The 14730-nt window shown below is 39.8% G+C and overlaps 1 protein-coding gene across 1 annotated transcript in view; it reads left to right on the top strand.

Moving 5' to 3' along the window:
* The first annotated feature begins 1018 nt into the window (after positions 1 to 1018).
* Positions 1019 to 14730, top strand: part of FCHO2 (FCH and mu domain containing endocytic adaptor 2) — a 129971-nt gene continuing 116259 nt past the window's right edge. Inside the window, exon 1 of the mRNA XM_043887181.1 lies at positions 1019 to 1181. Within this exon, the coding sequence (XP_043743116.1) occupies positions 1149 to 1181 (33 nt within the window). The 5' untranslated portion in view covers positions 1019 to 1148. The remainder of the gene's footprint in view (positions 1182 to 14730) is intronic.

Below are 14730 nucleotides of genomic sequence, written 5' to 3'. Positions count from 1 at the left end.
CTTCATCCTTGTGAAAAGCACTATGTGGTTCTTACTTTTGAGGATGTAAATTATTTGCCATGAAGAAACAGTGGTGTAATGTTCTGCATGTTTGAAGTCACAAGATCTGAAGAGATGTGCCATGCATGTACAGTTAAAGCTACACTAAATCTGTTTGTCCGGCTTGGCTTCAAGAACTGCATATTTTGGACCTAACTGACCTGGTTTAATTTTTTTCCCCTTAACCTCTGGAAAGCAGGCGTGGGAAGGGGATTTGGTGTCTCTGTTAAATGCCGAGGCGTGTCTGAACTTGTTTCTTTTTCCAAAATGTACAAGTTGCTGAGAGAACCATGGACTTACGTGAACAAGTGCTGCAAGAAAAGAAAAGAGAGAGAGACAAAACTGGCTGAGTTAGGAAAAATCGTCGGTTTCGGGTCACGTTCTTGCAGTCGGCAGTCCCGGCCGGTTTGCTCCGGGCGTGCTGGAGGTCAGCGGCCTCGGACTTGGTGCTTGGGTCTCGGGCAGCTCTCTGGCTCCAGGGCGTTTCCTCCTTTTCCGGCCTCGGAAAGTTTTGTTTTGGTTCTTAATTCCCTATCAAGGAAAGGCACCCTGTTGACCATTTCTCAGAGTCTTCTCCGGTTGGCTAGAGGCCAAGTTTCCCCCATCCCAGTTGGCCCCAACTTGGGTCTCTCCCCGAGATCCTCGAAAGCTCAGGAAGCCAGTCTTCTGAGGAGGGAGAGAGAAGGCAGCCTGGCGGTGGGTTCCACTGTTTCTGGCCGGCCCTTCTCTTCGCCCTGTCGCTATGCCAGTACCCATCGCACTGCGAAGGGTGCGGGCAGTCTCCCGGGTGATGCTCCGGGACCGGGTTCTCCACCATTCCAAAAAGAATACTCATTCTCCGACGCGCCAGCGCTGGGAAGAGAGGAAGAGGACGAAAAGCCCGGGAATGGGGCCTAGGGCGCATGCGCAACCCAGCCTGGGCGTTTGAAGGTTCGCCCCGCGGCGGCAGCCGCTAGGTGGCGCATGCGCCCTGGAGGGTGCGGGCAGGTCTCCGGGAAGAAGGCGGCGGCTGCAGCGAAAGGCGGGGGCGCCGTGGGGGCCGGGCCGGTGTTTACGGAGCGGCGGGAGGGCGCGGACGCGGAACCCGGCGCGGCGTCGGCAGCGGCACGATGGTCATGGCGCATTTCGTTGAGAATTTTTGGGTAAGAAAAGGATGTTGGACATGGTGTGGGTTTCGGAGGCCGAGAGTTTCTCCGCCTGACCTCGGCCTGCGTGCGCTTCGGGCGGTGGCGGCGGCTCTGCGGGCAGGGCCGGCGTCCTCGGACCGCCGCCTGCTGCGTCCCGCCTGGACGAAGCCCGTCGGGTGACGGGTCGTCGGCCGCGCCGACTCGCGGGCTCGCCGCCCCAGCGGGGGGCGGGGGCTGTCAGCGCGGCCCCTCAGCCCGCGGCGGGGACGCCGAGGGGCCGCCTGCGCGGGGACAAAGCGCCGGATGGGGCGGGAGCCGGGAGCCGGCCGCCGGCCCCGCCGGAGACTCCCGGCGCCGGGCGCGCTCCGCGGTTCGGACGCGGACGACGGGCCCGCGGCGCGGCCACCCCAGCTGCGCGCTGCCGGCGAGTGCGGCCCGGAGCCGGGCGGGGAGGCTCGCCTCTTTCCCGCCCCGCAGGCCCCCATCTTAGCCCTTCGGCCCCCCACCATTTCCCCACGAATTCCCGTGCGGACTTGGGCTGGATCAGCACTTCCTCTCGGCCTCGCAGCTCGACTCGTTGGTCTGCGCCCAGGACTTTGCCTCTGGGCCTGTTCACAAAGCGTACAAAAGTTGAATTTAGTGTAACTGGATTCCTTGGGCTTGAATGCACCCATACTTCCCCTTGTTCCCTGGGCTCCTTCGCCTTCCTCATTCTTTCCACACCTCTCTAAATTCAGTATTGGTTTTAGGTGGTTCTCTGAGAATGACTTCCCAGTCTCCCTGTGGAGTGTTTTTCCGCAGTTATTGTTTGTTGTATTGGGGAGTAGAGTTCAGCCGTGTACAGGAAAGGAACATGTGTACTCAGGTGTCTCAGGAATCCCATTTTATGGCTTGACAGTTGCAAGAGGTACAATTCCATTTTAGTTAAGATGTAGAAATATTTAGAGTGGTATGCATAAAATGAGTAAGGAATGACTTAAATTCTTAATTTCTAATTATTTCACCCACAGATTTGCTTAGTAATCAAATCAGTTTGTAGTTATTTGTCTTGAATGTTCCTCGTTTTCCACAAGCGACACAAATACTAGACGTCAGCTTTGTATTTTTTTTTTTTAAACAGCCTTATTGAGGTAGAGTTCATCTGCCATACAACTCATTTAACAATTCAAGGATTTTTCGTATACTCATAGAGCTGTGCAGACATCAACCATGCTTTATTGAGGTACAATTCACCTGCCATACAACTCATTTGAATGAACAATTCGAAGTTTTTCGTATGTTCATAGAGTTGTGCAGACGTCAACCACGTTTTTAGAACAATTTCTTCATCTAAGGAAGGATACCAGTGTTTATTAGCAGTCATCTTACCTTACCATGTAGATTTGTAGTCATCTTTCCTTACCATGTAGATTTGTCTACTCTGGGCATAATCATATAAATGGGTTCATACACGTGGTCCTTTATGATTAACTTCTTTCATTAACATGTTTCCAGGGTTCACCCAGGCTGTAGCATTTAACAGTAGTTAATTCTAATTTATGGTCAAATAATGTACGTGTGTGTGTGTCTCATACTGTATTTAGCCATTCATCAGTGGTAGAGATTTGTTTGGTTGTGCTTTTTGGCTGTTATGAATACTGCTGTGAACATTTTTGTGCAAGTTTTTATGTGGGCACATGTCTTCATTTCATTTGGGAGTCGAATTGCTGGGTCATATAGTAACTCTATGTTGAATATTTTGAGGAACAGCCAAACATTTTCCAAAGTAGTTGCACCATTTTACAATCCCACTGACAATGTCTGAGGGTTTCAGTTTTTTCACATGCTGGACTACACTTGTTATCTGTCTTTTATTGTAGTGGATGGGTGTGAAGTAATATCTCATTGTAGTTTTGGTTTGCAGATAACATGATTTTGTAAGTATTATCTCCCATTCTTTGGGTTGTCTTTTTCACTCTCTTAATGGTGTCCTTTGAAGCACATAAGTTTTTAATTTTGATGAAGTCGAATTTTTCTAATTTTTCTGTTATCTGTTATGCTTTTGTTGTCATATCTAAGAAGTCTTTCCTAACCCAGGATCACAGAGGTTTACTTCTGTGTTATTTCTGTGGGTTTTATATGACGTTTTAGTTCTTACATTTAGGCCTATGATCCATTTGAAGTTAGTTTTTGTGTACAGTGCTGGGAAGAGGTACACCTTTATTCTTTGCATGTGGGTTTAGTTGTTCCAGCATTATTTGTTTAAAAGGCTATTCTTTTTCCACTGGATAGTTTTGGCACTCTTGTCAAAAATGAGTTAACAGTAGATACATGAGTTTTATTTCTGGATTTTCATTGGTATCTCTCTCTATCCTTATGTTAGTACCACACTGTTTTGATTACTGTAGCTTTCTAGTAAGTTTGAAATGTGGAAGTGTGAGTGCTCCCAACTTCATTTTTCTTTTTCAACATTATTTTGGCTCTTCTAGGTCCCTTGATTTTCAATATAGCCTATTGATTTTAGACTTTAGGTTTTATGTAGGCAATTTGTGAAACTTCTATAAGGATTGTTTAAAATTTGACGTTCTTAGAGTGTTGTTGTTGTTTTTTTTGTGGATGCATGATTGTGTTGTTTTTTTTTTTTTATGATTGTGTTTTTGAAGTTTGATAACTGCACATTAACATTTAAAAGTTATGTTTTGTTTTCTGTCCATGATTTTGAACATAGCCTTTTGGGGGAGGTTTTTGGCTATTTTATGAATAATGTTTTATGAACCTTTCTGTGCAGATTTTTGTGTGCCCCTTGTTTTGTAGAGGTATGGAAATAAATTTGGGTATTTGAAATCTAGAGAGAATCCCAAGTCTAGTTTCTGTTTTATGTATGTTTAGTGTTTTCTTTCACTTCCAATATTGTGTACATATTCTTAAAATAGACTGCATTTTATTTTACTTCCAAGCCTGGTTGTGACTGAATGTGCTAAATTGGCTCTTAAAAAGCTCCAAAGAATGATAAATGAACTGGAAAACCCTGAGAACTAAATAGCTTCTCAGAATTCTTAGCTGTCTATTTTAGACAGCTTAAAAATTTGCATGTTTCTGAATCATTATAAAATAATTTCTTAAAATAGAGAATTTATTTCTCTATTCAATTTCACGTTTCTCCACTAATGTTTAAAGTGGCACTGTCAAAACAAAATAAAACTTGTCAAAGTGAGGTAATGGGAATCTTTAAAGCTTTAGGTTTCTAACCAAACAGGCTATTAATTGTTTTTTTCCCTACATATAAAAAGCCAGATCTTTTTGTTGTGGTGTTTTGTTAGAGGAAAATTTGAATCATTCAAACTCTCTTCAAGTTCATTTGAAAGCAACACATCCTGCCTTTTTCTTTAAAGTTTTTTCTTAACTAAAACTATATGCTACGTTACAAATTCCTCTTTTTCATACTAACCTTTGAAGAGGAAAATATATACAAAACTTCTACACAACAGGTGTTTTGTTGCTGATAAGTCAGTTTTTGCCACAGAGTATAGTGCTGCAAAGATAATCAAGTAGAAAATGTTTTTCTTTCTATTAAAATTAGATGGCAAAAATAATTTTGATAACATATCCACAGTTACCTTCAGTATATAAAAACAGTTGTTAGCCCTTCAAAAGATTATTTAACTTTTTAAAAAAAAGTTACTGACAAATATTACAGTGAAGAAGTGTCTCCCAATGCTGCTGCTTTCTTAAAGAGTCCAGTACTAATTTTTAGTACTCTTGAGATTATAGATGTCCACTTTACATTATAGTGATTAAAATGGTGATTTATATTTTTTATAAAGCCCAAATAATTTTAATTCAGGTGTTAAAAGGTTTGTTATTTTTAAGAAGTAGATTTCATAGTAGTAAGGGGAAAAAACAAGTGAGTACATATAACATGATTTAAATAGGCCTCATTTTACATCGTAATCCCAATCTATATAAGATATAAAGCATTCTCCCAAAGACACCAAGTATTTTTTAGCATACATTATGTTGTAATAAAATGACATTTTTACTTAGGTAACTTTTGTCGAAGATCTCCATATGAATGAATAACAGTTATCTTAGGCGTTTTTGTTCTGAATCTTTTTCTTGTTTTTTGGCTGCACCAAGTATTAGTTGTGGCACATGGGATCTTTACTTGTGGCAGGTGGGCTCTAGTTCCCTGGCCAGGGATCGAACCCCAGACTGCTGCACTGGAAACTCGAAGTCTTAGCCACTAGACCACCAGGGAAGTCCCTGTTTTGAAGTTTTTCTTCCTTTTGTTTTCTTTTCTTTTAGTGCTTAACTAGTTAAGTCTCATGTCATTTATCTGTTGATTTCACTGGTATTGTCATGCTTTACTTTTAAATAAATTCAGAGCACCTGGTTATACCTTTTTCTCTCAGTATCCTTGGGGAATTGTTTCCGGGACCAATACCAAAATCTACATAATGCCCCAGTCCCCCGTGTAAAAGGCATATAATACTGTATATCCAAAATTTGATCTGTCGTTACATGGATAAACTGGGAGGATTAAAATTTTTTTTAAAAAGTCTGGAGTTGCTATTAATAGGACTATGGAATGCAAACCATTATTATGTTTTTGCTTGGTTATTTAATCTAAATTTAGTATCCTACATGAGAGACTAATGGTACCCCCTCACATACATATATACACATTCTTTGGAGTTATTTATCCATATGAAAATTTTAAAATATACATCTTTAGAAAATTAGTTGAGGTGACCATAGAAACCCAGAATATAGACTGTTACTTGAAATTTACAAATATTGTAGCTGGATCTGATCCCATCAGATGATATACAAAAATTTTTAAAGGATGTACATTTGTATATTTGCATATATATGTTAATTAACATATTTACATGTTTAAGTATTTAACAGGTGCAAAAGGGAGTGTAGTATAAGATCTCCCTCCTTTTATCCACCCACCAAGATCTCGAAAAAGGCAATTCACTGTTACCAATTTTTTATGTAGCTTTCCAGAGGTAACCTATGTATATACAAGCAAATAGCATATATGTTAAAATGTGTTATTATATGTTAGCCAGTTATCTATGCCCAAACTATTTTCAACTGCAACAGGCTATGAAAACTCAAACTACAGGTTCATCTAACTTGATTCAAGTAGATTTGTCAGGTAGATATTATGTAATTATATTATTTTAGATGGAACTGAATTTTATTGTCAGTCCCATAGGTGTTTTTCTGGGGAGGAGGTGGAGTGGAAGGGTGGTTTATTTTTTGGTTTTGCCTTTACTGTTGAAATTGAGAAATTGTTACTGATTTAGTCTCCTTTTACTAAATTTGCTAAGAAATATAGTCTGCATTTACTAAGAAATTGTTACTGATTTAGTTCAATTTAGGGGAAGGATTTTAGAGAATTGATACAGGGTGATAAAATTTGCTGTCTGGGTTCTTTTCCAGCCCTACAGACTGAATCTTAATTGTTCTAATCCTTTCAGAACTACTTAAATTATTTAGACAAAGGCATGGGAGAACAGTATGCTTTGTGTCCTCCTGCAGTTTTGATTAGCATAAGCCCTTTGGAAATACATTGTTGTTGTTTAGTCGCTAAGTTGTGTGTCCAATTCTTTCGTGGCCCCATGGGCTGTAGCCCACCAGGCTCCTCTGTCCATGGGATTTCCCAAGCAAGAATACTAGAGTGGGTTGCCATTGCCTTCTCCAAGGGATCTTCCCAACCTGGGGATGGAACCCGCATCTACGCATCTCATCTCCTGCATTGGCAGGCGGATTCTTTACCACCGAAGCCCCGGGAAGCCCTTGGAAATACACACACACACACACACACACACACACACACACATGTTTTGGGAGGAGGGCAAGTAATTTTTTGAGTCATAGGGTATCTTCTCAGATTATCCATCCTGATTTTATAATTGTGGAACAATTTAACAGAAGCACACTGGGAAGTCTTTCTAGAAATATAATGGCAAGGAAAATTATGCAGGAAAGGGAATTAGGGCTTGTCTTTAAATTTATCTAGTGTGGAAAAATTAAAATACTTGAATTGGAAGAATTTTAGTAGAAATCTGGTCCATAGGGATCAGCAAAAATTGGTCAATGTGAGGAAAAACAAAAGCTAGGCCGTAATGGAGACCTATAATTATAGTTGACCCTTGAGAAATATGAAGTTTAGGAGTGCTGACCTCTGCACAGTTGAAGATCAGAGTATAACTTATAGTTATTATAGTGGATGCTTCCCATCCATGGTTCTCTATAATGGGGCTCTACATTCTTGGATTTAACAAGCCCCTGATCATGTAGTAGTGCTGTAGTAGTTACTATTGAAACATGTAAGTGGTCCTGCACAGTTCAAACCTATGTTGTTCAGGGTTCCTCTGTGTATCTACTGGTAAAGAGGCTAGAGGACATTGCTGCAGTGGCCAGAGGCAGAGAGGATTAAATTGGGAAGTGGTTAGTGAACTGTGTGATGAAGTTGAGGCACAGAATTCCATCATTTCCATCACACATGCTCCGTGATGAAATAGCAAGAGTAAAATGTATGGAAGATATGACAAGCATGTTTGCTTGACTTGAGGGAAAAGATAGGAAGGTACAGGTAATGCAAATTAGTGGTTGCTGGGACCTTAGATAAGAAGTGTTAGTTATTAGTTGCTTAATAGCCAGTGACTGGCTCATATCATGAACTCCTTATTGCAAAATTCAGACTTAAATTGACGAATGTAGGGAAAACCACTAGGCCATTCAGGTATGATCTAAATCAAATCCCTTATGAGTATACAGTGGAAGTAACAAATAGATTCAAGAGATTAGATCTGATAGAGTGCCTGAAGAACTGTGGACAGAGGTTTGTAACATTGTACAGGAGTCAGTGATCAAAATCATCTCCAAGAAAAAGAAATGCAAAAAGGCAAAATGGTTGTCTGAGGAGGCCTTACAAATACCTGAGAAAGGAAGAGAAGCCAAAGGCAAAGAAGAAAAGGGAAAGATACGTCCATCTGAATGTAGAGTTCCAGAGAATAGCAAAGAGAGATATAAAAGCCCTTTTAAATGAACTGTGCTAGGAAATAGAGGAAATCAATAGAATGGGAAAGACTAAAGATCTCTTCAAGAAAATTAGAGATGCCAAGGGAAGATTTCATGCAAAGATAGGCACAGTAAAGGACAGAAAAGGTATGAACCTAACAAAAGCAGAAGACATTTAGAAGAGGTGGCAAGAATACACTGAATCTTAATGACCCACGCAGATAACCACAATGATGTGATCACTCACCTAGAGCCAGACATCCTGGAGTGTGAAGTCAAGTGGGCCTTAAGAAACATCACTACAAACAAAGCTAGTGAAGGTGATGAAATTACAGCTGAGCTATTTCAAATCCTAAAAGATGATGCTGTGAAAGTGCTGCACTCAATATGCCAGCAAATTTTGAAAACTCAGCAGTGGCCACAGGACTGGAAAAGGTCAGTTTTCATTTCAGTCCCAAAGAAGGACAATGCCAAAGAATGTTCAGACTAATGCACAATTGCACTCATTTCACAGGCTAGTGAAGTAATGCTCAAAATCCTTTAAGCTAGGCTTCAGTAGTATGTTAACCGAGAACTTCCAGATGTTCAAGGTGGATTTAGAAAAGCCAGAGGAACCAGAGATCAAGTTGCCAACATCCCTTGGATCATAGAAAAAGCAAGAGAATTCCAGAAAAACATCTGCTTCATTGACTACTCTTAAATCCTTTGACTGTGTGGATCACACCAAACTGTGGAAAATTCTTGAAGAGATGGGAATATCAGACCAACAGTACCTCCTGTAAAACTTACATGCAGGTCAAGAAGCAGTAGTTAGAACCGGACATGGAACAATAGACTGGTTCCAAATTGAGAAAGGATTACATCAAGGTTGCATATTGTCACCCTGCTTATTGAACTTATATGCAGAGGACATCACGCAAAATGATGGGCTGGATGCAGCACAAGCAGCAGTCAAGATTGCTGGGAGAAGTATCAGTAACCTCAGGTATGCAGATGACACCACCCTTATGGCAGAAAGCGAAAAGGAATAAAGAGCCTTTTGATGAAGGTGAAAGAGGAGAGTGAAAAAACGGGCTTAAAACTCAACATGCAAAAAACTAACATTGTGGCATCTGGTCCCATCACTTCATGGCAAATAGATGGGGAAACAATGGAAACCGTGAGAGACTTATTTTCCTGGGCTTCAAAATCACTGTGGATGGTGACTGCAGCCATGAAATTAAAAGACACTTGCTTCTTGGAAGAAAAGCTGTGAGAAACCTAGACAGCATATTAAAAAGCAGACACATTACTTTGGCTACACATGTCCATATAGTCAAAGCTATGGTTTTTCCAGTAGTCATGTACAGATGTGGGAGCTGGACAATAAAAAAGACTGAGCACTGGAAAATTGATGCCTTTGAACTGTGGTATTGGAAAAGACTCTTGAGAGTCCCTTGGACTGCAAAGAGATCAAACCAGTCAATCCTAAAGGTAATCAACCCTAAATATTTACTGGAAGGACTGATGCTGAAGCTGAAGCTCCAATACTTGGGCCCCCTGATACAAAGAGCCGACTCATTGGAAAAAGACCTTGATGCTGGGAAAGATTGAAGGCAGGAGGAAAAGGGGAGAACAGAGGATGAGATGGTTGGATGGCATCACCAACTCAATGGACATGAGTTTGAGCAAGCTCAGGGAGATAGTGAAGGGTAGGGAAGGAAGCCTTGCGTGTTGCAGTATGGGGTTGCAGGGTAGGACACGACTGAGTGACTGAATAACAACAGATAGTCAGTGAAGATGTTTTTCCTATTTTTGGTGTTTGTGTGTGTGTGTGTTTTCCTTTTTATTTATAGCTTATTATGTGATAGTTAAAAGACATAAGAAAGTAAAAATTACCTGTAGCCTTTTGTTCCAAAATTTTCTTTTGGAAATATAAAATTCTTAGCGAATTCTACTGTATACTTCTGTATCTTGATATCTTCAAATGATACTAACATCAAAACATTTTTCTCATGATTAAGTATTCTTTGAAAATATTTTCAGGATAGGTTGCATAGACTAGATAAGACGTAATTTTTAGCATTCCCCTTTTGGACATTTAGGTTACTTTCACTTTTTGTTTTTTCCATTTGTGAAAAGTGAGGATTGGTGATTTAAATCACCAATTAATGTGAATGAAATGCCAGATTAAGAAGGTAGCCTTGTGTGTCTTTCCATGCATAGATTGAGAAGTTTTTGAAAAAGCTGCAATAGTTTTATTTTTCATTTTGAAATTAATGAAAACAAATTTATTTACAGAATACTACAGAAAATTTGAAATATAAAACAGTAGAGAATTAGCTCAAAACTATTTGCTTCTGCTGTTTTTGTTGTATCTATAAAATATTTTTTTATATGGCTTAAGGATTTAACTAACTGGAAGAGCTGAGTTGTAATTTAAAAGATATGGGAGGAGTATTTGAGGGGTGAGAAAATGATTTTTTTTTAAGTAATAAGATTTGTTTCTTTTAACCAATTACCAGATGTGTTAGTAAGTATTGTTCTGACTGCTGAGCAGTACTCATTCTACATTTAATCACTGTTTTCTGCTCTAACAATATCTTGCCAAGAGCTCTACATAATAGTTTTAGTAATCTTGTGTGAAATTTTTAATACATAGAGGTTATCACTTGTGGTTGAAGTCCTGTTTACCTGTAGAAAAGTTGTGCGCATGTATTCTTTTTTCATAGTGGTTTTCAAGGCAAAAAAGAAATGGCCCTGGAGGGCCATCATTGCATATTTGTTGAATTCCTATCAAAAATATCTAGAAAACTCCTCACTAGAGGGGCCATTCTTCAAAGCAAAAAAAAAAACACTTCAGAATTAGTTTAATGTTTCATCATGTTTTTCAGAGAAGGCAGAATAAAATCAGATGATATCAAACACACATTAATGTTTCGTCTTGCACTGGTGTGCCCTAGGTTACCTGTTCAGTGGCAGTAAGAGCTGGAGTAGGAGAATGTAGGGAGGTGGGAAATGGCGATCTTTGCTCATCTTTGAAGCGGTTCAGGGCTGAGAGGACGCCCAGGCATGATGCTGCTGTTCACGTGACCAGACCTCCTGGCCCTTCTCTCCCAGAAAATTGTTTGATTAAAAAGGGAACCTAGGTAAAGCCAACTTTTCAATGAATAGCCTGACTATGTAGCATGTACTCTTAATCTTTTGCCTGTTTTCTAGTTCTTTGACTTACCAAAAGTGAAGAATATCCAGGTTTTTAATTTTAGTCTTTAGTTTACAGTTGCCCTTAAGAGTTCTTTGAAGAAGTATCAGAGCCCAGTTAAAATCTATAGGATTTATGGTTTTGTGAGTTTTCATTATTTCCATGGCTCTCTAAAACCCAGATATGTTGACAGTTCCATTTTCATTAAAATAGGAGTTTCATAGCATTATTAATAGAGTGTACAGTTTTTTTCAGGTGGAAATACTTTGTATTTTGATTGTATTTTATAGCTATTAAAAATTTTTTTAAGTGTATAGTTATAAGATCAGCTGGAAAAGTGAATGTTTTGAGTTGCCAAAATAGCTTTGATGACTTATTTAAACATTTTAACTTGAAGTTTCAAGGATATCTCACTTGTAGACTGTATATTGTATGCTTAGTCGCCCAGTCGTCTCTGACTCTTTGTGACCCTGTGTGGACTATAGCCCATCAGACTCCTCTGTCCATGGGTTTTCCAGGCAAGAATACTAGAGTGGGTTAACATTCCCTTCTCCAGGCGATCTTCTTGACCCAGGGATCAAACCCAGGTCTCCTGCATTCCAGGTGTATTCTTTACTGTCTGAGCCACCTGGGAAGCCGCAAGACTCTACATTAGACCAGAAAAAATCTGAACATTTTTAGTGACTTTGTGGCCTTACTTATAACTTAGTTATCTTTTCAGCTAAATTTCACTTAAATTGATGATTTAGATGTAAAATAATATGCATATATGACCTCATTTTTATATTAAAAAGAAGCAAGTTTTTCTATGCAAAGAAGGAATCTGGACTGATATACATCAGACTGTTAATTTCAGATATCTTACTTCAGTTAGCATCTTTAGAGGAAATGATAGGTATTAAGTTTATGTTCTTTTAAAGGATCTGTTAAAAAAAAAAAAAGCAAGAGAGTTCCAGAAAAACATCTATTTCTGCTTTATTGACTATGCCAAAGCCTTTGACTGTGTGGATCACCCCAAACTGTGGAAAATTCTGAAAGAGATGGGAATACCGGACCACCTGATCTGCCTCTTGAGAAATCTGTATGCAGATCAAGAAACAACATTTAGAAGTGGACATGGAACAACAGACTGGTTCCAAATAGGAAAAGGAGTATGTCAAGGCTTTATATGTCACTGTGCTTATTTAACCTCTATGCAGAGTACATCATGAGAAACGCTGGGCTGGAAGAAGCACAATCTGGAATCAATATTGCCGGGAGAAATATCAATAACCTCAGATATGCAGATGACACCACCCTTATGGCAGAAAGTGAAGAACTAAAGAGCCTCTTGATGAAAGTCAAAGAAGAGAATGAAAAAGTTGGCTTAAAGCTCAACATTCAGAAAACTAAGATCATGGCATCCCAGTCCCATCACTTCATGGCAAGTAGATGGGGAAACAGTGTCAGACTTTATTTTTTGGGGCTCCAAGATCACTGCAGATGGTGACTGCAGCCATGAAATTAAAAGACACTTACTCCTTGGAAGGAAAGTTATGACCAACCTAGACAGTGTATGAAAAAGCAGAGACATTACTTTGCCAACAAAAGTCCATCTAGTCAAAGCTATGGTTTTTCTAGTAGTCATGTATGGATGTGAGAATTGGACTATAAAGAAAGCTGAGTGTGAAAGAATTGATGCGTTTGAACTGTGGTGTTGGAGAAGACTCTTGAGAGTCCCTTGGACTGCAAGGAGATCCAACCAGTCCATCCTAAAGGAAATCAGTCCTGGGTGTTCATGGACTGATGTTGAAGCTGAAACTCCAATACTTTGGCCACCTGATAAGAAGAACTGACTCATTTGAAAAGACTCTGATGCTGGGAAAGATTGAAGGTAGGAGGAGAAGGGGACGACAGGATGAGTGGTTGGATGGTATCACCGACTCAAAGGACATGAGTTTGAGTAAACTCCGGGAGTTGGTGATGGATAGGGAGGCCTGGTGTGCTGCAGTCCATGGGGTTGCAAAGAATCGGACATGACTGAGCGACTGAACTGAACTGAAAGGATCTGTATGATTCTGGACTTCCATTTTTAAAGGATGATGAAATTTTTTTCCACTTCATATTAGGACTTATTAAAAAGATTTTTATACCTGTTTGTGGTGGGTTATGACAAAATTTTATTTACCTTGGGCACATTCGGGGGACTTTCTATGAAAATGCTACCTCTTTGCAGCGTGCATTGAGATTGGCAGAGAAAAGATCCTCTCTTAGTCTGAGCCTTCATTGTAATTGTCCTTCTTGGATCAGCAGTGGTGTTAGTAGCTGTTCTTGCCAGTTAATACTGAAAATTTCCCTGCTAGAATTGATTATCAATAATATTCAGTGTGGGAGACTGGGATTTGATTCCTGGATTGGGAAGATATGGAGAAAGGAATGGCTACCCACTCTAGAATTCTTGCCTGGAGAATTGCGTGGACAGAGGAACCTGGCTGGCTACAGTCGATGCGGTCGCAAAGAATCTGACACAACTGAGCTTCTTTCACTTCACTTCATTATTTAGTTTTTTTGACAACTTTATTGAAGTATACTTTGTGTACCATACAGTTTTTCATTTGAAATGTACAGTGTTTTGGTAGTGTTCACAGATATTTGCAAACCATCATCACAGTCAAATTTAAATTACCTTAAAAAGAAATCCTGTACCTTTTTATCAATCCTGTCTCATCCTCACCCTACCTCCAGAAACACAGTAATCTACTTTCTTGTTTCTATAGATACCTCTCTTCTGGCCTTAAATAAAAGTGGAATCATACAGTATGTGGTCTTTTGTGACTGGCTTCTTTCTCTTAGCATAATGTTTTCAAGGTTCATCAATATTATAGCATGTATCAGTATTCCATTTCTTTTGTGGCTGAATCATATTCCAGTGCATGGGTATATCACATTGGTTGTCCATTTGTTAGCTGATGGACCTTTGGGGTGTTTCCATCTTTTGGTTATTATGAATAATGCTACTCTAAACATTACAAACATTATAAACATTTGCTATACATTACTGATTTTTTTTTGTGGACATAGGTATTTTCTTACGTGTTGAGTAAACTAAAGAAAAAGACACAGTGAGGAAAGGAGAGGGTGCGATGGATTGACAGGTAGCATGAAACAGATACATTACCGTATGTAAAATAGATAGAGGGAATTTGCTGTATGAGGGAGCTCAAACCCATGCCCTGTGACAGTCTAGAGCGGTGGGATGGGCTGGGAGGGGGGAGGGAGGTTCAAGAGGGAGGGGACCTATGACTGATTCATGTTGATAATATGGTGGAAACCAACAAAATATTGTAAAGCAATTGTCCTCCAATTATAAATAAATTGAAAAAAAAA

The sequence above is a fragment of the Cervus elaphus genome, chromosome 25 (assembly GCF_910594005.1).
Source record: "Cervus elaphus chromosome 25, mCerEla1.1, whole genome shotgun sequence".
Classification (NCBI taxonomy): domain Eukaryota; kingdom Metazoa; phylum Chordata; class Mammalia; order Artiodactyla; family Cervidae; genus Cervus; species Cervus elaphus.
This window is presented reverse-complemented; position numbering and strand designations above follow the sequence as displayed.